At 42.2% G+C, this 25,650-nt stretch overlaps 1 protein-coding gene across 6 annotated transcripts; it reads left to right on the top strand.

The window, feature by feature from the left end:
* The first annotated feature begins 3,451 nt into the window (after positions 1–3,451).
* hmbox1b (homeobox containing 1 b) lies at positions 3,452–25,650 on the top strand. 6 transcript variants are annotated; one of them, XM_053445954.1, is made up of 11 exons: positions 3,564–3,695; positions 5,878–6,561; positions 11,130–11,215; positions 12,477–12,587; positions 16,732–16,885; positions 17,167–17,249; positions 17,961–18,056; positions 18,933–19,027; positions 19,788–19,873; positions 19,959–20,047; positions 21,232–25,650. In XM_053445954.1, exons 2-11 carry the CDS (start codon positions 5,885–5,887, stop codon positions 21,375–21,377), a joined length of 1,623 nt encoding a protein of 540 aa, XP_053301929.1. In that variant the 5' UTR covers positions 3,564–3,695; positions 5,878–5,884; the 3' UTR covers positions 21,378–25,650. The 6 variants fall into 6 exon arrangements, with proteins under 6 accessions (XP_053301924.1, XP_053301927.1, XP_053301926.1 ...); XM_053445949.1 differs by lacking the exon at positions 19,959–20,047 and having other exon boundaries at positions 3,452–3,695; positions 11,127–11,215; positions 19,788–19,871; positions 21,234–25,650; XM_053445952.1 differs by lacking the exon at positions 19,959–20,047 and having other exon boundaries at positions 3,452–3,695; positions 11,127–11,215; positions 18,936–19,027; positions 19,788–19,871; positions 21,234–25,650.

Consider the following 25,650-nt stretch of genomic DNA (forward strand, 5'->3'; position numbering starts at 1 on the left):
AATGTGTTGACAAGTGAGTTTTGCAAACCACAATAAATGAGCAGAAGATATGACAAGAATTGTGACAAAAAAAAAAGCTGTGAAATTACAAACCTTTTTCGTATTTTCTCTCTCGCTGTTGAAAAGTGCATTTCATGAGTGTATAATTGTTTGCTTTACCACTTTTTTTGACCAAAGCATGATATAATTTGCTTCACAATTCCTTTATTTCCAGTATGCAGTCCCATTTACTATTAGTATTATAGTTTGGTTTACAATATATCCCATATGTGTCAACCTGTATGTAAACCCACTATAAAGTGCATTCTCAGTCCACAGAGGCAGCTCTGTGCTGCTGCACATGCACATATTCTGTCATCATAGATTCTCTCTATAACACAGAGGAGAGCTCTGTGTTCCTGTGCGACTTCAGAGACTCACTCTTCCAGCCCAAGGCCCAAAAAAACAATATAATACATCACACTGCAGCAATAATGTTTGCATATATGAAACCACATAAAAGCTTCACATTGAACTCAGGTTCAGAGAATGAACAATGATATTCGTTTGAAGCGTGTCATCAACCCGTAGGCCTGCAGGAGAAAATAAATAAATAAAAACTCCTTTAACCAACAATATTCCTGAAACCCCCACAATGATCAAAGTTTCACATTATATCCGGGGCAATCTAGTTTTGTTTAAAAAATCCAGTGCTAAGAGCAAAACCTTCACATATATAAATGTGTTTTTTTTTCTGACAAAAAAAACAACTCTTGTTTTCGAAAAGACTCACATGTCAACAGGGTCATAACAGTTTATTACTTTATTCAGGAAAGGCAAGTGTTTCATGGACAGATATCACAATTGTAATCAAACAAACATCACAGCATACACACATTAATGTTTCTCAAAATAAAGAGTTGAAAGCACAGCTAGTTATCATTGATGGCATTTAGATATAATCAGGTTGACAGAGCCTTCTCACTCTGACCCCATTCAATCAATCAATGTGTAATGATGCCTAACCCTGTTTTTATGTTTAGTGTGTCTCTCTTTTAACTCCATGTAAAGTGTCTTTGAGTTCCTTAAAAAAGCGCGACGCAAATAAAATGTGTTATCGTTATTGTAAAAATATATATATTTTGAGTGGAAGAAATCTCATTTGATTCGCCAATTGAACAGCTTTGATTGTAGTGAAGAAACAAACTGTATAAAGAACATAAAAAATCCACATAAATATCCTTCTACTGCACATACAGCCTTTAACTGTATTTCTGCCCCACATCTACACTGATATATAATCATTTAATTGTTAAAATCCATAAATGATAACCTGAGGGGGTATATATCTTTACAGCATATGATGCCAAATATACATAATAACTGATTCATTCATCATCCTCTGCTCCTTTTTTTGGGACAATAGTTGTCACATGGGGGCAGTATGGCTGCCGGGCTGTACAGTAAATCGCACAGATTCTGCATAGCAGCATTCACACCTCGCTTACAGAATGTGTGGTGTTCCATTCTGAGTGGAAGCTATAGTGCCTCTCATACAGCAGACTGTAAATATGGCATCATAAGCACCTTTATAAGAGTCCATTATGCATTATGCATGACATTTAGGTCACAGACGCCTGCTCTAACAGCATTAATATTAATCATATTCTACTTTGCAATACAAATGTTTTCCAATGCGTCTGACCACTGTCGCTGTGGCAGATAATGGGGCCGACCATTTTGTTCAAAAGCTCTTTGTGTAGTCAAATGAGAGCAGAGCACTTGTCAGTCACTTCTGCCCTGCTCTGATTTACCCAGCATGACCTCTGGATCAAACTGTGCATTTAGAAATAATGATCATTTATAGAAATTTACCTGACACAAAAAAACTGCTTATTAGCTCATCCCATAACAGTGAGTTTAAGAATAAACTGTTTATTTAAGATGCAAAACCGGCAACAACATGGTGTCACCTCCATTGTTTTTCTGGAGATGGATCATAATTGTACAACTCTGCGGAGGCGAAGCAGGTGCTGGCTGAAATGAAGCAGAACAGTACAGAAAAAAACAAATAGGAGGGGTTAACTTAAACGGGCTGTGGTTTTCATTTGAAATGTCTGACTGTTGCGCAATGCTAAATAAGCCACCTGCACCCATTTACTCTGCAGAATTAAGCCCTTTTTCATTTCTCCTTATTGCTGTTCCTCTTCATGCTATACCCAGCTGAGTATACACAGCTTGGCTCAGCACACCGGAAACTTTAAGAATTAAAATAAAATATGTTAATGGTCTTGTATGTTTGCAAGGATTGTAATTTAGGTGGGTCTAGTCTCTAGACTCACCTAACACATTATTCATCTGCAAACATGAGCTGTTATGGGTGTGTTGCCCTGCTGTGGCAGCGGTTCCCTCTTTTTGCAGTTGCTTATCCAGGCTTGAAAATATCCATTACTTTCTTTCATAATGAGTCCTAACAAACATGCATTGACTGTGTAGTTAATAATGTTGTGGTTACTGAGGCAGGCTTCTTACAGCTGGGAGTCTGGGCAGTGGCGGATCAAGGATTTTTCTAAATTGGGGGCCATAAAGGGGCCCTAAATTTACACAGGCCATTTTTAACAATTAACTCCTGAGAATGTTCACAGACGGGTCCAAACTTTCTGCAGACTTTGACTGTCACAAACAAACAAGGCAGCTCTGCTAAGACACGTTCGCAAAAGTATAACAAATCCTCCCGAGGATTCAGGTGAGAGGAGGAGCACCAGACAGAGGCAGGATCAAGTATATTCATTCTGCTGCGGAGATGACGTGTTTCATACGGCACATTGAGGCTGATGTCGGTTCTACCACCAAAAGCTCTCTGGATCTCTGTGTCCTCTACGTGTATGGTTCCGCTTTTTCATTCTGGCAGTTTTGTTTTGCGTGTTAGAAGCGTCAACACTCCCCCCGAAAAACTTGCTTGCAGTGAGTCCTGCAGAGGACCTCCTGCTGTGTGTTCACATAGGCTCCTCCGGAGTTTCTTCAGCCTTTATACTTAGGGGGCCAGGTGGAGAGAGACCGCTGAAACTCCAGAGGCTCTCCCTCGGACATTCTTTTAATCCCTATGGTTGGCTTGATTACTACACTTTCAATTTAATTCGCATCCTTTCATTTGAGTAAAAGCATACATTCCTTTACTTGTTTTAATCGAGCAACAACTTTGTAAAAGCTGTAAAAACATGTGTGAACAGATCAGTTAGCTCAGAGTGTTGGTGGATTGGTGTCAGACACCCTGACTGGTTGACTCCTGTAGCTGTAGCAGCAGCAGGAGTCTCAGGGTGAAGAGGAGCAGCCGTCCTCTGCTTCTGTGGCCACATTAAAAACTGCATCGTCTTTTGTGACAACTGTAGATCAGTGAGCCATCAGCTCCACGCGCGCTTTGCTCTCTGGGACTTGTAGTCTTCGTTGCGATGGGCTCCGCCGCGTGGTGGAGGCCCGGACGAGAGGGAGACTACAGTTCCCTCAGAGCTGCTTGGAGGTGTTAGTTGTCAATATGGCTGTTGTCAGACAGACAAAGCGGAGAGGCAAATAATTCGCCTCTGATTAGAAATCCTTGGGAGCGGGTCGGACAGGGCACCGTTCGTCAGACAGCTGGACGTCTCGGCTGCGGTGGAAGACGCAGCGGCTCTTCGCTCTAGTTGCAAAGTTAAATGGTTGAGCGGACGATCTGAACCGAGGTGAGTCTCGTACTTAGCTGCGCGCACCGCTCAAAGTGATGTTATTAATATCAGACGCCCGCTAGCCCCGCGACAGTCCGCGGCTAACGACAGCTACTGTCGGCGCTGGCACGGCTAGCCAGTTATGCTAATCAGCCCAGATGCTACCAAAATACCCCCGTGTCGAAGTGGTTATCGTCCTCTGTGGTGCGTCCGGGCTGGTGTCAGTGCAAAGTGGTGCTGAGGAAGGTAAAGTGATACTATGGGTTAGAGAGCTTTGACTCCGGCTGCTTTGACGGTAGCGGATATCGTCCGTGTGCGACAGAAACCTTTAGCTAACGTTAGCTTTCGGGCAAAGGGCGTGAAAGCTGGCATCAGCACCGGCGGCTCGCCCGCTGCGCTGATTCCAGCCGCCGATGTTTGGTGCCCCCCCCTGCTGCTGCTGCTGCAGGCCCCGGAGACAGCAACAGAGAAACACATGGAGGGGAAAGAGTCAGCGGGGACCAGGGTCACATTTAGGACCGGGACAGGAGTTTGGTTTACGGTGGGACCATGTGATGCACGCAGCCTGTAGTTAAGTGCTGGTTACATGGGGAATAATCGAACGATGGAGCTGTGATTTTTTTTTTTTTTAATATTTTTTATTTATCTCTGACGTCTTGAACTTTGTTTCACTCGTTTTTAATTCATAATCAAACCTGCCAAGAATGTGGATAAAGGAAAGTTTGCTTTAGCATCTTCTCACATTCAGTTAGAATGAAGAATCAGTCTTAAACTGATACTTCTTCTTCTTGGTTAGCACCTGTCCACCCTGTGCTGTTTCACCCACAGTTTAAGAATGGAATCTGTAATAGGTTGAGTTTTTGCTCCTCTGCTCAATGTGTCTCAACCAGTCAAACCAGCTTGAGCCAAAGTGAATAGTTAACTTGGTGAATAGTTAAACAGACTGATCAATGATCTATCACCCATGGCTTTACCACACACTACGTGACTGCATTGGAATAGCACATAATCACAGTATTGACGTTCTTTGTGCGTTTGCGTCTACGTGTGTCGAAAGCAGTGGTGCTCTGGTGTAAAGCAGTCAGACAGGGACAGTTTCATGTGTCTGATGTCTCTGTCTGCAATGTGACAGGCTATGCAGTGCAACTGGGCTTGATAATGATTGACACCTAAGTAGTGTTCCATATGAGTTTCTAATGACAACTTAAGAGACTAGTTCACATTCACCCTTGCTATGAAGCTGGTCGATGGTATGGAAGTATTTCAGTGTTGACCCAAAGTGACTCTCCCTCTATCTGTCTGAAAAAAATGTTCTTCTTTAAAAGCCTCTCAAGCTTCTATTCGCCACACTTGTCTTACTTTCCTACACGATAACCTTAAAACACTGTATGCACTCTCAGGTCATACAGTCTTTCCCCCCCCCCCCCCCCCTGTCCTCTGGGCTGTTTCGTCTGACATGGATGTTTAAGCATGCAGGTGACCCCTTTCAAACCATTTATCATATCAGCATAAGGTCGGGCCGGCACAGACGATGGAAAATCTGCCGCAGTCTGATTCCAGTTGCATTGATTTTGAGCACAGCAAATTGCTTATGAAAAACGTACAGCGTGGGTGGTGTGCCGAGCCGGGGATGTATTGTAGCTCTTAAAGAACAGCAGTCAGAATGTTAAGATAGCATCAGCTGTCAAGGTGACTCTGGCACTCTGCGTGTGTTGCCTGCTGGTTCCCAAAAATAGCAGATTTTTATACCCTGCCCCTCCCTCCCTTTTTTCTTTCACACTTCTATCTCTCGCTCTTGTCTTCCTTTTCTTATCTGCTGCCTCTTTATTTTCCTCTTGCAGTTTTTCTCCTCTCCCGTCCGTCTCTTTCTACTTTACCCCTCAAACTCTCCTCCACTACCTTTCTCTGCCTCACTTCCCTTCTCCCATCTTTCTCATTTTCTGCAACTGTTCCTTTCCTGTCTTTTCTACTTAATCCCCTCATTTTCTCCTTGCCTTCTCCATCCCTTCATCTGTCTCATTTCAGCCTGACTTTCCTCCTTGCTCCTCCTTTTCTCCATCTCTCTTTTCTCTCCAGTTTTCCCCTCTACATCTTGAGCTTCCACTTCCTTTCCTTAACTTCCCCCTGCATTTCTTGTTTCCTTTCCCCTCATCTTATTCCTCCTCTGTCTCACAACCTGTCTGTCTTGTCTCTCATCCAGCAGCAGGATGTCTGAGTTTAGCGAGGAGCCGCGCTTCACTATTGAGCAGATAGATCTGCTGCAGCGGCTGCGGCGCTCCGGCATGACCAAGCAGGAGATCCTGCATGCGCTCGACACTCTGGACCGGCTGGACCGGGAGCATGGCGACAAGTTTGGTCGCCGCACCTCTTCTTCCTCATCTTCCTCATCCTCCTACGGAGTAGGCGGGGCAAGCACCTGCAACAACAATTCTGCCTCGAACACAACTACCACATTCAACAATAACAACACTGCCTCGGCAACAACCACCTCTTCCGTGACATGCAACGGCAACAGCGGCGCCATCAGCAACGTCGAAAGAAGCGCTGGCGTTCACTCTGCGGCCGCCGCCACTTCTACAACCTCCAAAATCTCCACCGCCACACAGACGCAGCTCGGCAGCAGCGGGGGACTCTCGCTGTCTCCTAGCAACAGTTACGACACCTCCCCGCCTCCAGGACCGCCACCGCCCTCCGCCATTCTGCCATCACCAGTCAGCTTGGTGGCGCTGTCGCAGAACGGGCGCGATAGCTTAGCTGCTACACCCAACGGGAAGCTGTCTCCTCCACGGTATCCTGTGAACAGCGCGGCCGCTGCGAGGGCCTTTGGGTTCGAAGCCACAGAGGAAGACCTGGACATTGACGACAAGGTGGAGGAAATGATCAGGTCAGTGGTGTCCGGGCAACGTGAGCTCTATAACTTGTTGTTGGTAACTTTTTCCTTGGGGCCAATTGTCCAAATTTAGTTTGGCACTTGCAGATCTAGACAACATGTATGTAACCTTATGTGTGTCATCAGAGATCGTGGTTCTCAAGTATTTCATGAGTTCTCTTTTTTAATCCATTGTGTTACCCTTGTGTATAAAGGACACTGTACAGAAAGTATTGAAGGTCCTTTAAAAGCTATATTGACGTCTATTATCCATCCTTTCTGAATGATGCATTGTTACTTGGAACTGCCTGAGTGTTGCAGTGGCCACTTGGTTGGCGTCAGGGATTCTTCATTATTGGCTGTAATGCCCACAGTGAGGAGAGAACAAAGCACAGTTTATATCAGGCTTGATTAAATGGTACCAACGGGAAACTCCACTGAAGCTCCATTATGTGCGGGTGCTGTTGGAAACTGAGCTTCAAAGTTTATTCTTGACCTTGGAAATTGACATTTAGGAAACAAATTTGCCACAAATAAGTTAGATCACATTTACTTCTCGAGCTTTTGAGCTTATAACACGAACTTCATGAGCAGATGAAGTTTTCTCACTTGCCATGGAATTGTTGCTTTTCTTTTTTCTGAGTACTTTTTGTCCATGCAGCCTTTAAAGCAGAGGTTCAAAGTTCATATCTTGAAAACTGCAGAGAAAACATTACTCACCAGAGTTAAGCAGCTGATCCGAGTAAGAAAAATGGCTGAGATACCTGCTGAGCCACTTTGATATGGCCACAGAATCTGATCACATAATCTTTTTGTTATTCTTTGTCATCATTTGGAAAGGCTGAAAAGTTTTGATAACCAAACTAATGCTCAGTGATGTAACGAAAAGATTATCATTGGTGAGTTCCATGCCATCATTATTTGTGTAGTTAAACCAATGCCACTAATATTGGTGCCACAAGAAATTAAGAGTTTGCAGTGTCGTACATGTTTTATTATCTCAGTGGTATCTCTGCAAAGCAAAGTTTTGCAGTTGAAGTGTGTTTGCCGGGTGAGAACCAACATTTGGCCCTCAGTGCTGTTCAAATTCTCTTGAACCAACTATTTGTTCATGATAAGGAAGCTTGTTAGTGATAGTTCGTATGGGCTCCATGGAGCCATGATATACAGTTTGCATTTTTGAGTGCAGTGCAGTGAGCTGGCCCTTTAATCGTGCAGTATTCAGGAAACCACGCCTTGACTATAGCAGTGCAAATAGTTGTTGTTATTGTCAATAAATTCTCTAATTATTTTCTCAATGGATCAATGTAATTAGCTTTGGTTTATAGGAAACAGTCAGAGAATGACAATTCTCGCATCACATTTTTCGGAAGCTTAATGTGACGTCTTCACATGTTCTTTTGTCAAACAATTAAATCAAACCCCCCGAGATTAACACGTAAAGCAAAACAAAGCTGCAGATCCTCACAGTGGAAACGCTGGAACAATTCAATAACTGGCATCTGTGCATGAAAAAGACTTGGTGACTCAGGCCCTTTTTCAGACCACATCCTTCATCTTACACCGTCTCCCTATCCTCTTCCACTCGGTTTGCATGTTTGCGTGGAGGGTCTGTCACATTGAGTGCTGTCCCATTCCAAATAGTGGGGAGTAGAACTCTACAACAAGCAAGTCTGCATCAATGCTGACTTTAACCCATTTCCCACTGGTCTGCAATGTGAATGGACACAATCGTCATTCATTCCCGGTTCAAATGACTTTTAGACGCACATTATCAGCTCTGTCTCCAATCGGCAGGGATGGAAACATGACACCAGTGGGACACATTCATTTTCAGTCTAGACGCTGCACATTTTCTGTGCAACATTATGATGTGCATTGAACTTCGGAACATTTAAGCTAAAATAGCCATGAATCTTTGTGTACTAAGAGTTTTGGGAACAATGTGTTACAGTATTCCCCCCCCCCCCCCCTTCATAATATGCAAAATGCATGAAAAGGAGTCCAATCTTCTTTTTAGCAGTTTTACTCACGTTTACAAAAACATGCACAAACAGAACACTGAGTTGAGTTGATCGGTAAAGGAGCTCTGTGCAAATGTCAGTGTGGCTTCCTGTACAAACATTGAAAAAAACTAAGCAGCTTACAAACATTAGAATTATAAGCCAGATAATACATTATTATGTGGGAGTGTTTCTGCCGTAGAGAGGAGAGGAAGTTCGTCCTGAAGCTTGCTACTTTATTTGTACTAAACTATACGCCTAATGAAGGTTCCTTCATTGAGCTGAGGGTGTGACTACGAAGTGGTTAAGGTCTGGTTTGAGAAAGGACTTTAGTGCAACTGATAATGTAGTTGCTGATTAACCTCCTGCTGATTGACTAATTGACAAATCGGTAAATTTCCGCTTGATTTAGATGGAGGACTGAGCCTTCACTACAGTTCTCTTGTGAGTTTGGAAACGGTTCACTAGCATTTTTTAACTGTGCTGACAGCTAAAGATTCAGACTTGAACAAATACGGAAAAGCTAGCAGGGATTCCAAATCTCGAGCACAGCAGCACCACATGACAGTTGTGATTAGTACATTGTCTTGGAACAGCATGTACCACACGAAGATGTACATCCTGTAATGGACTATATCAAAATAACAGGGCATCATGAAGGCATTCTTGCTGAGATAATGTGTGCAGGCAGGAAAGATATTATTGCATAAAAAGGGGAAGTGTCTTGCGGGAAACGTTGGAGAAAATTTCCCAAGGAGGGGGAAAGAACACAACTTTCACTTGTGCACCTCTGCAAACTACAGGAAATTGCATACAGGAACATCCGATGACGTTTAACGTCCAGTAACCACTGATGTTTGAAATCACGTCAGTAATTAGTTACAGCTCGTTACTCTGGCAGTTTCAGTGATCGTATTCCATCACAGTCCACATGTTAGCCACCTCCTCTCTTCTTCTCCTCCCTTGCACTTAGCACGTTTGTCGTCTGCTGTGGGCTCCTGCTGCCTTCCAGCTGCCCAGTCAGAATAAGAATTGACACTTAGAGCTAAGGCTGTATCCCCGGCGCTGCTCTGGTTGTCCCACTGCTCATTCATGCTGCCTCTGCATTAAATTACATGGCCTCTTTAGACAGCCGAGAAGTTAAGAAGCGCTCAAAAGCCCTCGTCCTCGCCGCGCCCAGGCCTCTCCAGCGTCTCGCTCAGCAGGGCTGCGGGGGCGTGACACGAGGTTTCAGCTTGTCAACAATCCCACAGCGCCCCTCTGACTTGTCTCACTTTTAAGTGCACATTTCAGTCTCTGCAGGGGTTCGGCCTTTTGAGTTTGTCAACCCCCCGCTCCACCTCCACCTCCGCCCTTCTCCCTCCTCCACTTCCCACCCTCCCTCAGTCTTGTACAGCAGCTTGTGCCACATTGATTCGCTGGTGTCGATACAAGCAGCGTTTTTGAGCTCTAATTTTAGCCTGATCCGCAGGAGGCTGGTGTGGAGGATATTGATGCCGGATGTCAAGAGTCGTGACGCATTTTCATTTCAGAAATATGGAGCTCTCATGACATTGATGCGTTCTCCATTTTGACTGTGTGAGTCTGGGATACTGACTTGTTCAAAGGAGGATGTGATTGTATGGGTTGAGCAGCAGTGCTGTTAAAGTTGGGTGGTGAAGGCGCCTCCTGGAAATGCCTTCCTGTGTTTGGAAAAGAAAAAAAGAAGAGTGTGCAGTATTAGTATGGATAAGTCAGGATGAGACAGGTGTTCACAATCTGTAGCAGGATGAGGAATTAAAGCCGAGACATTCATAAGCTGTGTGTGTGTGTGTGTGGGTGTGGGTGTAGGGGAGGGAATTGGGCATGATGCCAAAAAGCAGGGTGGGTACACTGTGTGACTGCACATGTTCTCTCAGCACCCTCCAATCTTGCATGTCTCTGCATGTTTTATTTTCTCCCCACTGACGACTAAGATAGTGGAAACCTGTCCAGCACATACATTTGGAAAATACAGATAAGTTGATGGTGCTTCAGTTCATTTGAATTCTCAGAGCCCGTTTGTATTCCTCTGAAATGCAGCATTGATTATGTGGGAGCCATAAAACCAGAGAACACTACAGCAATAATGCTGTCAGCATGCAGCTCAGACTAAAATGGAGCCTTATTTTAATCGTTCTCCCATAAATAGGTGAAGTACAAAAAAGCACATAGATTATCTGACATGAAACAAAGGCATCAGTCATTGCAGCGTACACAGCTCTTATAAGTCTGATGTAAAGGAGCGCATCATCAACAGTGCTGGGTCAATGATGATACAGCAGCTTTCACCAGAATTAAACATGCAAGTCCTGCTCAAACCATAAAAAATGAAGGAAGTAGATAATAAATTCTGTCCAGTCATCCAGGAATATTATCTCTGCAACTCATCGTTTTGTTCTTAGTCTGTCAGTTCGATTTTACACCTTTTATTAAATTCACATTTTAGGTGAATCTTTGTATGTGGGCTTGTGTAGAATAAAACATTGGTGCTCAGGCTCTTGCTGCTGACAGTGTATTAAATGGCACGGCTGTGTTCTCGTTCGTGTTGTGTGTCAGCAGGAGGGACAGCAGTATGGTGAAGGAGGAGATCAAAGCGTTCCTGGGGAACAGGAGGATCTCTCAGGCAGTCGTGGCACAAGTTACCGGTGAGTAATGTATACACATTCTGACATGCTATGGAACAACGCTATTCATTTTAGATGTTTTCTGTTGCAATAATGATGCCACTTTTTGCATCTTCTTTTTCAAGTTAATTTGCATGCGTGTGTTTAGCATTTTATTTTGGCTCAGGTGGAAGGCTAAGATGCTCCATTCCTTTGTGGATTCCTATAATCATTTGCTGAGTTTCCTCTAAAACAGTGATGATTCAAATCATCAGTCGAGAAGCCTCTTAAGTCGAATATCATTTTATCAGTCAATCACTTATATGTATTCGTACAGAGAGCCAAGAAGGATAACATCATGAAAGGATGTTGTTAACTTTCACAAATGCTGCTTTGCTTTCAATGACCTGCGTATGTGTAGTGGGAATATGAAGGGCAGAGCAGTGCAGTTAGTTCCTGTTCTCTGTTTCAGAGCTGAATGTCAAAGATGGCTAAACTACCAGAATTAACCTCCTCTACTGAGTCTAAATCTGATAGGCTCTTTAGTAGGCAGGGTTGTGAGCATTTCAATAAAGACGTTCTTTGGTAAAATAGGATATGGTTTTATATTTGAGCTACAAACAGGATGCACTGAAACTGAGCTGGAGTTTTATTGTGGGACAATGGACAGTAGTTTGGAAAAGGTGAAAATAAACACATTTCTCCTAATCGTAGGTGAAATACACAGAATAAAAACATCATTGATATGATATTGAGTGTTTATAAAAATTCCCCAAAATCTATTTATAAGACAAGCACATAACAAATTTAAAATACAAATGAAGTTTAAAATTAAAACGCAAATTGACTTGAAAGATACTACATTAACCAGGACCAGTTAGGCTAATATAGCCTTCTGATAAGAGAAAAATAAAATGATTTGCCTTTCAATAATGTAATAAAAAGATTCTTGTTGCATCTGAAGAAGTTGTATTGGATGTTTTCAAAGATGAATGGTTGGAGTTGGACTGGATCTTTGTAATGTTCTAGTGACAACCCCATATCAGTCAAACTCTAATGTTGAGTTTAAGAGGTAATCAGTACCAACAAATGCAAGTGCCCAGCCGTGCTTGTGCGTCTGCAGCCTGAGAGAGAGACAAGTGATTGGGGAAGAAATAAAGTCGGAGCTAAGGAGAGAGAAAAGAGTTTTCTCCTCTAGTATTCCACTCTGTCTCTCTTGACTTATTCTAAGGGTTGTCTAGAGACTGTGCCGGCGGTTGATGCAAAACACTCTGTTGTAATTCGATGTCTGGCTGCTTTCCAGGCATCAGCCAGAGCAGGATCTCCCATTGGCTGCTGCAGCATGGCTCTGACCTAAGCGAGCAGAAGAAGAGGGCCTTCTACCGCTGGTACACGCTGGAGAAAACCACACCAGGTACATTTCCTCTCTCTCTCTCTTATTTGTCCAGCTTATTAAAGGTATGTGGTTTAAAATGGAAGCAAAATTTGGACGAGGATCTGAGAAGATTCCTCTCCTCCCATTCCAGGATGGTGTGGTATGCAAAAGGCAACAAAATAAATATTCCAAGTAAACATAAGATGAAGGCGTGTGAACCTCGCAAACAGGGCCAACATTGTCAGTGTCATCGTCAAGGTCATCCCAGGCCACGTTCAGGACGGGTATTCACATCCATCCTGAGTGATCCGAGTGGACAGCACTAACTTCAGGTTCCTGAGAACCATATGTCGCCACATTCTTTCCACTGTGTGAATGCAAATGCATCATGGGCCAAACTTGAGGGGCCGCGATACTTTTTCTTAAATTGTTCCAATCTTGCTTCATAGCTGCAAGCATTCTTTCCTGTATACGCTCGCTCTTTATCTCTCTCTCTCTCTAACTTGCGCCAACACACACAAACATCTGTAAACTCTGACTGGGTAAAAAAACACATCTTCTGTCTTCACGAACACAATGTCATCATGATTATTTGCACAAACACCAACTTAACGCTGTCCACTTGTGATCGGATTACTCAGGACGGACGTTAATACCAGCTCTGAACGGGGCCAAAGAAACTAAGTTCATGGAGTCGGTGTGAATACTAAGTTGTGGTAGCAGGGAAACGGCTCCAAAGAAAAAAAGCACAGCGGGAAAACGTTCAGCTACCAGCAGTTTCCTGTTGGGCTGTTAATGATGTAAGTAGAAGTAGTTAGCATACTGTGGTACATGTGGTGCGGTGGGATGTGATGCATATGATGGCTCAGTTCCACGTGATATATCTTGTACGTGAGCACAAGCAGCTTGAGTCGTGTAAAGAAGTGGAGGCTGATGGAGACAGAGTAGAGCAGTGTCGTAAGAGCCACAGATAGTAGGAGCTGACTACTGCTACTGCGGTGTAAGAAATATCATCAGAGAATATGAGGGGATGTGGTATAATGGCAAGAGAGCAGCATCCTGGAAAACCACCCTAAAGAACCAGTTCCTCTGTTTTAGTTTCTATAAACGAATAGTCGCAGTAGCTCAACCAATACGATTCCTGCTAATAGAAACTGTATACAGACACACATGAAGCCATCTAAGGTCAAGACAAGTCAACAAGTGGGTCCCAATAAACTCACCAGTGGGACTTGCAAGATATTAGGTGGACACTTGTGCAACTTATTTCCAGTGATGATAAAGTCATAAAGTTGGCTCAGAGAAGTGTGACGGTCTATTACATTTCTTTCAAAAAGTATTGGAATGGCTAAAGCCTGTTCCTGTGTTAAGATAAATATGAGACAAAATATCTTGTTGTTGTTTATGACTAAATGTAGTAAACAACCTAGGACGGAGCACCTTTTTCTTATTAGACCGACCTAATTTTAGGTGAGCAGAATGTAAGGATGTTTTCAGACATCGCTCTGGAGAGAGTCTGGAGCCTCTGACATTTGACTTCTCACATACAGTCGCTCTGGAAAATGTAAGGAAAATGTGCAGCATTCATTGCATGTCTTAAATGAGCTTTGGTCTTAAAGTAAAGACAATTTCATATTTTCATAACTCTTGCTTGCAATAACTGCATTAAGTCTGCAACTCACTAACATTTACAAACTTTTGTTAACCTTTTTCAACCTTTTCCTGCAGCCTCTTTTAGTTCCTGTTGTTTCAGGGTTATTGCTTCTTTCTCAATTCATCTTCATGGAGTGAAGTCCAGTGAATTGAATTGGTCAAGTAGCGATGTCTAATTTCCCCCTCAAAGTTCTGTGTCGTGTGTGCATTGTCTTGTTCTTTGTTTTTTCACATCTGTCCAATGTTGGTTTATGGTCTTTCACAATAAACAGTGTTCACGGATAAATCTTAAGCCTAAAACCAAGAGCAAACATTCAGAGCTTTTCAATGTTCAAACAGTCAACCTAAAAGGCAACAGCTGGACAACAAGAAAAAACTGTCAGTGACATGTCCCAGTATTTTTGTTCATTTTAAAAATGGGTGTATTCAGACAAAACGTGCTACTTCTTAAGTTATTTAACACATCTAGATGTAAATACTATGAAGTGAAAACATGAAATTCTAAATGTTTATTGCTCATATTCATCTTGTGATCTAAAAAACCACATCGTCCCTGTGAAAACAAAAGAAACAGCCTTGCTCTTCCAATATTGAGGGGGTTCTGCATACAATCCTAACCCTTAACCCTAACCCATGATGCAGTTAATCAGCACAAGTGACTCCTCAATTTAAAGCAGATCCTTCTCCCTCTGTCAATCTAATCAAACCCTGCATCTCAGTTCTCCGTATGCCTGCTCGACAAAAGCGTCACTTTGAGCAGATGAGCGTCCATCTGTTTCATATTCCAGCAGCTGGACATCATCCACTCGCTGGTGTGACTGGGTGTCCCTCAGATCCATGTGACTTGTAGGAGCCCGGCTCTTTTCCTGCCAGGTTTATTTTTGCTGGACTGGCTCACGAATCTGAAGCAAGAAATGCATTTGCGAAAGTAGTGCCTGTAATCATTGACTTAATATGCATAATCAAAATGTAATTTTTTCTGCCACTGACTTATTCTTAATACATAGCAAGTAAGTTTAAAGTTTGTAAGATAAGGGTTTATAAGAGTTTCATCTTCATAAGAAAATGACTTTTTTATTCTAAATACAAAACCAGCCTTAGAAGATAAGAAAAGCTTAAATATTCATTTTTAATTTATTTTGTATGAACCCTATAAGCTGTGTTTGTTGCCAAATCAGAAACAAGGCCACGTTTGTTCGTTATGTTGATGCACTAAATCATGGAAACTAGCAAAGAAACAATCGATAAACATATGAACAGATAAACATGACCCCAAACTTTCTGAGAGCTGATATGAGGAAACACTTTGGCTGAACAGCATCAGTTTTATAATGTTTATTATGCTGCTACGAGGGTCTTTTCACATTCATTTGAATGATTTATTTGTTCATTATGATTTGTTCATAGTTAAGGCCAAAGGTCTAATCAATGAATATGCATAGAATCTTTTTAAAACTTGTCTCATCAACTTTGAGACGTTGAGAAGTTTTAGATCAGTTTTTAAAGGCTAATGTCACAATTTCTCACTTTAATGACACAACTGAGATTTAAGTCTTCTCAAACCTGTTTCAAGAGAAAGCAAAGTTTACATATGTGACCGAAATGAAACTTGGATGTGAGTTGGTTATATTTTAGTTTGCTGCTGTAGAGAAGAGTCACAGTCTAAAAGTATTTTAGTGTTGTCTCGCACACAACTTTAAACTCACACTTAACAATGGGCCTCCTGTTGTCTTTGGATCCTGACTGTGCACAAACGTGCGCACGTGTGTATATACGTGGACATGATGTTTCAACCTATAGCCAGGCAGCAGCCATCCCACGCCTTGTCCTCTGCGGCATGTTCCTCGGTGGAGCCCTGCCAGCACTGTCAGCACTAGAAACTGCTTTATGCTATTTATGGCCAGACTGGGCCCAGCCCGGCTCAGCTCGGCTCAGCCCAACTCCGTGCACATGCCTCCGTCACTGCTGCAGAGAAAAGAGATGCCCTATTCACGCCTGTTCCGATAACCTGGACTCTTGCAGGGTGACCCAGATAGGCAACGTTGATAATGTGTGTGTCGGGTTAGGTTATGACGATGCGGGTGAGCTGCGCAACGCTTTCTATACCCAGGCTTTTAGTCTTTATGCTTCCAGTTTTACGAGTTGTGATTGCAAATCAAGGCTTTTGTGCGGTTTTCCTTTCTGCTGTGTTCATGATTTGAGATGAGGCAGCAGCGTCTTTGTCAGCACAATTCACTGGAGTTTATAATCAGAATATATTGTGAGATTTGCATAAGGCGACGTGCGTTCTCGCACACATTTTCATGAGGGAGGGGCTTTCGTTGCTGTTGTGTGTTGGGCTCAGTTCATCTGACATAACCTGCTCTACATATTCTCATATTCTCACTTCAGATTGCAGACTTTTGCAGTTTTGTGATTCCAAATCACAAACACACCTGCAAACTGTATCTATCTGAGGCCTGTCTCTTCCCGGCTGATGCACCGTCTCGGGTTGTGACTTACCAGTGTCTCTGCTGCGTCCCGCCCCTAGGTGCCACCCTCAACATGCGGCCGGCTCCGTTGCCTCTGGAGGAGATGGAGTGGAGGCAAACCCCGCCCCCCCTCACCACTGCCCCCGGCACCTTCCGGCTGCGTCGAGGAAGTCGCTTCACTTGGAGGAAAGAGTGCCTGGCCGTGATGGAGAGGTGAGCGAAGGGGGAGGGACTAGGAAAAGCAATAGATTAGGAATGATAAATGGGAGTATGTTTCATAACCTGTCCCTTATTTCCTCAAGGAAACATTGCAACCTGTCTGAGAAAATAGCCAGACAATGACAAAACAAAGCCTGTGACTTGTCATACACTCAGATTATTGGCTTGGTTGTTGTGCACACAGTACGTTACAGACAGCAGTGACTCCGCTCTGTTGACATTGTCCTTGTGTAGGGAAATGAATTTAATCAGTGTGGCTCTTCTGCTATTTATAGCTACTTCAACGACAACCAGTACCCAGACGAGGCCAAACGGGAGGAGATTGCAAACGCCTGCAACGCTGTGATACAGAAACCAGGTACATCACACAAACCAGGTTATTCGGGACCTGGGCCCTGTACCACGAAGCAGGATTTGGGGTTATCGGGGTAACTTCAGATTTACTTCACGGTTTTCAGTCCTACGAAGTTCATCCACCTCTCATCAGGGTAAATCACCATGGTAGTGTAACTTTAGATGCTCCAGAGCTGGTTAAGTCCAAGATAAGAGATCAACCAGTAATCTGACCAGTCAGATTACTTTTGACTGGTCAAAGTAATCTGACCAGTCAATTACTTTGAAACCGCACATTACTGTTCTTTAGGGATCCTGTTGAAAAAGAGGATCCAGTGGAGCTTGTTGTGGATTGTTTGACTCTGCGGAGAGAATGGTCTTTTACCTACTCTGATGAGCATCTTTATGAAAGATGTAGATTCTCATCAGAGGGAATAATGAACCATTTTCACCTGCTGGAGCCAAACATTACCAACCTGACACGTGGGAGCAGTGAGATCACAGTAACGCAGACTGTCTGGATTGATCAACGTTCTTTTGCTTGTGGGAGTTACTGATATTGATGTACTTGGTGTGATGGTGGCAGTATAACCAGACATAGCTTTATACTTTTATCCTTCCCTATTAGTAGGTCGGGGGGTATATGGTTCACAGATTTTACCTTGTGACAGACCCCAAGATCCGTTACATGATGCACTGAGTGATGAGACTTCCTGCGTCTTGCGATTTGTTTCAGGGAAGAAGCTGTCCGATCTGGAGCGGGTCACCTCGCTGAAAGTTTACAACTGGTTCGCCAACCGTCGCAAAGAGATCAAGAGACGGGCCAACATTGGTAACGTGGCTTTGGGGAGGGACCTCTAAGACTTTTGATTACAATGAACCGCACTTTTAATTGCCTCCTTTGTGTTAATGGGACTATTTCGTCTTTAATAACATTAATAACAACATTTTCTTATGCACTGAATATCTCGCCGTTAATTTATCGCCCCACTATAACAATTATAGTAATGATTGTTCATCAGTCACCTAATGTCAGTGATGACCTTTGCTGTCGTGTCCCCATAAGTGCCGTGAAATGAATACTGCTTGCATTTACATAGATGTCGAAAAGGTTTATAAAGTAAATCCTCTGTTATAAGCTGACTCAGGTGCTCAGTGTTAACAACAATCATCTCTTTACTAATGTGCTGTCGTATGTTGGTATCAGCCATGTTCCAGATGTGTTCATTTGAATGTAAATTTAGATGTTATTCCGGGATTATTTGGTTATATTTAGTTAAACTGTCACAGTGTCAAGTAAATTCCAAGTAATTTGTTTTTGCCATTCACGGAAAAATATTTAGCTGAATATTTAAGGGAGTTTTCCATTGCAGCGTAGTTTTTATATTAGAGCACGGACGATATATTGGTTGATACCAGCCTTTCACAGACGTATCGGTATTGTTGTTTGTTTGCCAATATGAAAACTTTGTAATTTACAACTATTGATGTGTATATATATCGGTACCAGCATTTTTTTTACTCCCTAGCAATATTATCAGCATCGTGACAAGTGACTGTGGCTCCTGGTGTCCATGTCTCTAGTAATTATAGAAGTACTTGTGGGGTACAATGTCGTTCATTTAGAACTAATACGTTGCACAGTTTGTAATTAATGATATTATCAGTGATCCATCGTAAATCTAACGATCCATCGTCTTCCTCCAAGAAGCCACAATCCTGGAGAGTCATGGTATAGATGTCCAGAGTCCTGGAGGACACTCCAACAGCGACGACATCGATGGGAATGACTTCACAGATCAGGTACAGAGGGATTAAATGTCCCAAAAGTTTTTAGTTCCAGACCATTCTTTAAACCACTCATCTAAGGTCCCTTTCCTCTGTATTCCAACGTTATGTTTAAAGGTTTATGTATTTTGTATTTTTATTAATGGGGCATTCCTCATATGCTCATTTTCCTTGGACCAAACAATACATCAGTTGACTGATTAGTTTCCCTCTTAGTGGTTCAGGTCATGTAAATTGAAACCAGCAACTTGTAGCACATTATTGTTCACAAATACATAATTCACATACAAATGCATAACAAACCTTTTGAACTGCTGCATTTTCTTCAGATCAACTGAATACATCTTTCCCCAAATCCTGAAAGCACATTAAGTTCTTTATTTTTTTGTGAGGAACTGTTGCTCAAGGCACATTAATTAACAAAAGCTCATTCCATTCTTTTTGTTCCTGTAGCCAATGGAAACTAAGCTGCAGCAGTGGAAAGAAGTAATGCTCTGTATTATTGTAGAAACCGACGGATGAGGACTGTTTAAGTTTGAGTCCTCTAGGATTAGTCTTGATTTCACAACATGCTAAACTGTACCTGATGGAAGCTGGACGTCAAATAGCCAGTTTCAATTAAGTAGTGCAGCTAATAATGAATACGGGCAGTATTTAATCTTCTCAAGCAGTACTGTGAACCAGAAATACTTTTCCTAAATTAAACTTTAATTCACACTTTCAAATGCTATGTGACTAACTGAGTAATTCTGTTGTTCTATCAATTAACTTCCAGGCCTGTGACCTTCCCTATTTCGACAAGAGACCTCTCAGCCGACCGTTTGGCCTTTACCGACTGGAGCCCACCTCCCCAACACAGGTAACCCCACACATACAGAAACATATGTGCCAGATCAGGTCATTCTTATAGTCTGGGACTGCTTGTTACACCGTCTGTGACTGAACGTCTCGGTGTCTGTGGCTGCAGGGGGGCACCGCTCTCAGCCAGAGTCCAAAACGAGGCCAAGAGAAACTCAAATCAGACAGAGGTTAAAAAAGGTCCATTCACCACAATAATACTGTGATTGCAGGTCTTTAAATAGCTTCCACTCAACTGCAATCAGATGTCACCTCATGTAGAAGATGGTTTGATGCTTGATGTCCTGATTCAACAGTTTTTTCTGGATCCCTAATCCAACATGGAAATGGAAACAATACAAATAACGGTCTTTTAGCCAATTTAGAGTTACAAGTATGAGAGCTTATTGCATTTATAATTATTGCATTCTAATATAAGCTTGTTTGGCTGCTTAGCTTACATATGTTTTCACTGCTAAAGTAACAAGAGAAATGGCCTCTAGAATGAGAACTTGCATATTAGTTAGGAAATCTTGTATATTGAAAGAGGAGAATTGAACTTCTAACATTAGCCAAGACTATTACTACTATACCGCAGTGCACCACATAACATGTAACAAGATATTAGTATGTAGTATTAACATGTGTTTTTTGTGATCTGATCTGAAGTGGACAGCTCTAAGTACAGGTGTAAACGCACTCAGATCATATAGCGATCCAATCACGCCAGACCACATTCAACGATTCATTCAGCACCTCCTTTCTCGTTTCTCCTCTCTCTCGTGCTGACACACAGACACACACAAACGCACAGAAACAGTGACATTGGACTCATCTGTATGTTCAGACTGGGTCAAAACAACATAATTTGGTCTTAACCAACACAAATGACGTACGTGAATATCTTCATGTAGAGCGGGGACGTGAGACCGGTCACAAGTGAGACATTCAGGACACATTTTAATTCCAGCTGTGAACACACTTACTAAACGCTGGCAACTTGTGATCGGGTCTCTCAGGACGCGTGTTGATACCAGATGTAAGAATGTCAGTTACTACTGTAGGTAGTAGGGTAGTAAGCAGGAGATGCGAATGATAGCAGCTTATCTGTTTTGCATTTTTGTTTTAGAAAGGTTCAGAAGACATTAACCTCACTACCCTTTTAAATGAATTGTACCTTTCTTATTACACACTGTCTCGCCACAAGAGCCAAATATTTACAGACTAGCAAGGCCTCATTACACTTAGTCAGATCATCAATGTGATGGCAAAAACGAAGCAGTAAATGAAAACTCCGGTATAATATTGGTCCGATCTACTAGAGGCAGGTGTTTTCCGGACCCATTGTAAACCCCCGCTGTGTTTTGTGTCCTCCCTGTGTCAGGATGACAGCGCAGCACACAGCGAGCACCAGGATCCCATCTCCCTCGCTGTAGAGATGGCCGCCGTCAACCACACCATCCTGGCCCTGTCCAGAACCGGAGGGGTCCCCAGCGACATCAAGACGGAGTCCCTGGAGGACGAATGAACCGCACGGGACCCGGGATGGAGGGAGGAGTAGAGAAGTTTGGAAACGTGGGAGGGCTTAAAAAAAAAACAGACTGATCTTATTCTACTTAGTAAACCTCATGAATCAGTCCCTCAGCCAGCCCCCCCCTGCCAACTGCTGCCTGTCTCAGCCTCCCTCCTCCACTTCCCTCCTCCCACATGCCATGTAAACAGTAATTACCCCCCCCACCCTCCACAATATATTGACACAGCTTGCAGAGATTGGTCACTCTATGTCCTCTGATCTCTGTGACAATGTTCCATGGAAAGGAGTCAAGGTGGCAATCCAGGGCTTTAACCCCAAAACGCTGGCTCTCTTCTGGGATCGTGTCTCCCAGGAACTCGCCCCTCTCCTTCCTCAATAGACACACTCCTCACAGGATACCTCTTCTCTTTCCTCTCTCTCTCTCTCTCTCTCTCTCCAGCCTAGTTGTCTGAGCCGATCCTCTGTCTATCTCACCTCAACGTCAACCTCAGTAATAACATGTACTGTATATATAATACATATTTATATATATATATGGTTCTCAGTCACACTCACCGCACGGTGTGGTACCTACCTACCCCTCAAAATGTTACCTTCTTCATTGTGCAATTCATGGAAAGTGCAGCCTCCAGCCATCGTCTTGGGAAAGATGGATGGAGGGCGTTTCCTTCTCTCGCTCTCTGGCACCAAGGCTGTCAGAAAGGCTCATACTGGCAGACAGAACTGTCCCGTCACTGTCCTCATTCTCTATAGTTAACATTCCTCTGTGGAATGGCTTTGTTTTCCTACTGTAGAGCTGCTCTTGGATGAAAACCTATAAAAAGACGTAGCCTTAATTCCATACAGACAACCTCACATTATCTTTTTGCCGTATACAGCAGGTTTATTTCCTGACAGGGAAGAATAATAAACTTTTTAGTGCACATGTTAATGTGAAGGTTTATATCCAACAGCAGCAGTGTTCTTACTTCTTTTATTGCATTTACCTGTTGTTTTTAGCCCGACTGGTGACTGGCTATACGGTCATTTTGCCTTGGTATTTAGCTTCCCAGTGATACTGTTGTTGAATACCTGAGGCTATGAGAATCAATTTAGGGTCAATGTGATAATCACGCAAACTTAAGCTAATCTAATAAGGGGAACTGTGCTATGTTTTAAATGTCATCCATGCCAAAGGAAAAGATGCTTGGAGCAAAAAGCTAAGAGGCAAAGCTAAGACTAATCTAAAAATGGTGTTCATGTCGATTCCAAAGCGATTTCTACTAACTCGGTGTACGTAGTAGTTTAATCATGTTCACTGAAGCCTCATGTGGGCTTCACCCTACAGCTGGCCTGTGTCAGTAAAGATGGGTATTAGCAGCCAGACATTATGATAAAATACCCCTAAGCTATTTACTACTCGTTACTCGTTCCGTGACGCTGCCTCTTTATAATCGCCTAAAGAAATGTGCTTTGAGAAGATTTTTTTATTCCTATCGGTGGTTTCGAAATTAGACTAAATTCACTGGTTAAGAGTTCATCAGAAGGACTTGTTATGCGTTTTTTTTAGTTTTTTTACATCTCTAAAGCCTCAGTGGTTGAAGCAGCACTTTGAATCAGAATCAAGATACCTAAAGTGGTGATTTGGAAGATAATTATCAACCATGTATTCTTTCTTTTTATTTTATTTGCCCCGTGTGGAAATTTTCAAAACCATCTTTGACTAGAGGTCATTGTAAAGTCACTTGCAGAGATGAAATGTTCATTCAGAGTATTAAGACCCGTGTTTGTCAAGTATTAGCACTTTGTCAGTCTGAGACTGATATTTCAGATTTTACCTTAGGTTGAGGAAGATTTAATAATAGTTTGAATCTTTTGGGAAATGTGATTGTTATCACTCATGTCCGTGTGCTAAATATGAAACTAGAGCGTTAGCCCTTAGCTTAGCACAAAGACTGGGAAACAGCTAGTCTGATTCATTCAAGGTAAACCTATTAGCATATCTAAAGCTCACTCATTAGTATGCGGTAGTTAGTCATGCAAAAAATGAAGGGTAAAAATAAGACTATGTGTCATTGGTGGTTTGATTTTATTATGGCCATAAACAGCTACTTCCTAATCCCTATTTCAGACTTTTAAACAAAGAGGTGCTAGCAAATAAAAAGTTAAGGACAGAATCAGGAAGAAAAATGTTTTCTCTTGCTTCCATTCTTCATGCTAACCTTAGCTTTAGCGTCACGTTTAGTTTCACCCACCAGTTACAGTTCATGTGTTTGTATGGATTAATCATACCAGAAATAAGTGTTAAGTAATGAGCTGTAAGTACATGGACTTATTTAGCCAAATCTACCGTCCCCCTCTGCTTCCAATCTTTACTACGCCAACACACTCCTAGCTTTGGTTTCCTATTTAGCGTAGCGACATGAGAGCGTTGTCTATTTGGCAACAACAACAAAAAGGCAGAGAAGCACATTTCCCTGAATGTTGAGCTATTTCTTTAAAGGAACAGCCGCCTTAGTGATGGTTTTGGATAAGTGGGAAAATATTCTACAAAGCAGGATTTAAACAAAGCAGTCGACCAGGACAGAAAGCGGCCTATCAAATAATCTCGTGTGAGGATCCTGTGAGTACGATATCTTCCAGCTCTGCGCTATAGTCTAGTGAACTATTTAATTCTACTTCTTCCATATATACAAAGCTGCGTTACAGTGACTGGGACCTTTTGTTTCAAAAAGAAAGGGTGGAAAGATTAAAAACAATATGTATTTATACTCAGTTTTTATGGTAATGTAAACAAAAAAAGAATGACATGTTTTTGAAATGAAACATGCTTTTATTGTTATGTTTGCTTTTTAATTTCTCCTGACTTATTGTTGTATCATCATTTAAAACCGTTTATTTTTCTTTTGGGTCACCCTTTGTTTCGGCTGAACAGCAGTCCCCCCCCCCCCCCCCCCCCCCGTTTGTGTCCGAGCTAGTAAGCTATTTTGTGAAAGATTTAAAGAAAAAAAGATGCACCTTATGAAAAATTGAGACTAAGCTTGACATTTAACCTTCCTTCCCGCAAGCCTCACTTTGAAAAGACAAAACGTCCAATATGCGATAAAGGGGCTGGTGTCAATAAAACGTTCAGCACAGTTGCTTCTGACATCATGTGAAATAAAAGCCCCAGAATGTGGATTTTATTTTTAAATGTCACACCAAACTTCATAGAGAAATGTAGCATTTTAACATTGACTTTATATATTTAAAATCATGATATGTCACAAATATATTGTTATATTTCTGATGACAACTACAATTCTATCTTATCACTAGATAGTGATGCCATGTTTGAAAATACAAGGTTCCATTGGGTTCCATTGCCATAATATTGAAGTTAATGGAAACACAAAAATTGTGTTTTGGACTAATAGTTTTTGCCACAGACACCAAAAACTAAATCTTAAACAGGAGTTGATCATCTCCTTTATTAACTGATTCACACTCCTCACTTGCCAAGCACTGAGTGTGTTTTCTACTTGAAGGGTTTGGTGTGACAATAATAAAGAATAGTGTGTGTTAGAAATAGTAAAATAAATCTTGTGTGGAAGGAAAAGAAATCAGAAGAGCGCATTTAGAGATTATTCTCTCGGTATCAAAAGCTTCTATTAATTGCCTTCATGTTTGATAGATGCCGACACGGCCCATTTAGCAAGTACAAGTTCTAATCCAGCAGTATTTTATGAGCGTGTTCGAGCTTGACAGAAATGTTCATGGGATGGAAGAAAGAACCCTAAGGTGCTCAGGAAGTGCAGATTCTGTGCTTTTCCAGGAGAAAACAGTGAAAAAGAAACGGACTGAAACCTTATAACGGGCTCTTCTCCATCAGCGGTGCTTACTCTGAAGGGGCGTCCTCTTGTGGTGTGTCAGGGTCAACACGTCTCCATGTCCGTCTGTGTCCCCGGTGAGACGCCATCCACCTCATCCCGATATAGCTCTGAGAAAGACTGAATGCTGTTGTATCAATCTTCAATCTAGTTATGTTCAAAATTACTGTATTGCCCATTTCAGAATTTAGTGCCTTTTTTGGACAGTAGACTGTTCTGTAATTAAGATGTAGTATATAAACATTTTTTGTACAGTTTCTTTGTTCATTTTTTATCTTGTGTTTATTTTAGTATGATATATATAATGTACAAGAGAATAAAGCTATATCAACGAGACTGTTTCTGGGTTTACTCTTGCGTTGGTTGCAAATATTCAAATCTGTATACAAATAAACATGAAACAGGAGCTGAGGAGCAGA

The sequence above is a fragment of the Pleuronectes platessa genome, chromosome 17 (assembly GCF_947347685.1).
Source record: "Pleuronectes platessa chromosome 17, fPlePla1.1, whole genome shotgun sequence".
NCBI lineage: Eukaryota > Metazoa > Chordata > Actinopteri > Pleuronectiformes > Pleuronectidae > Pleuronectes > Pleuronectes platessa.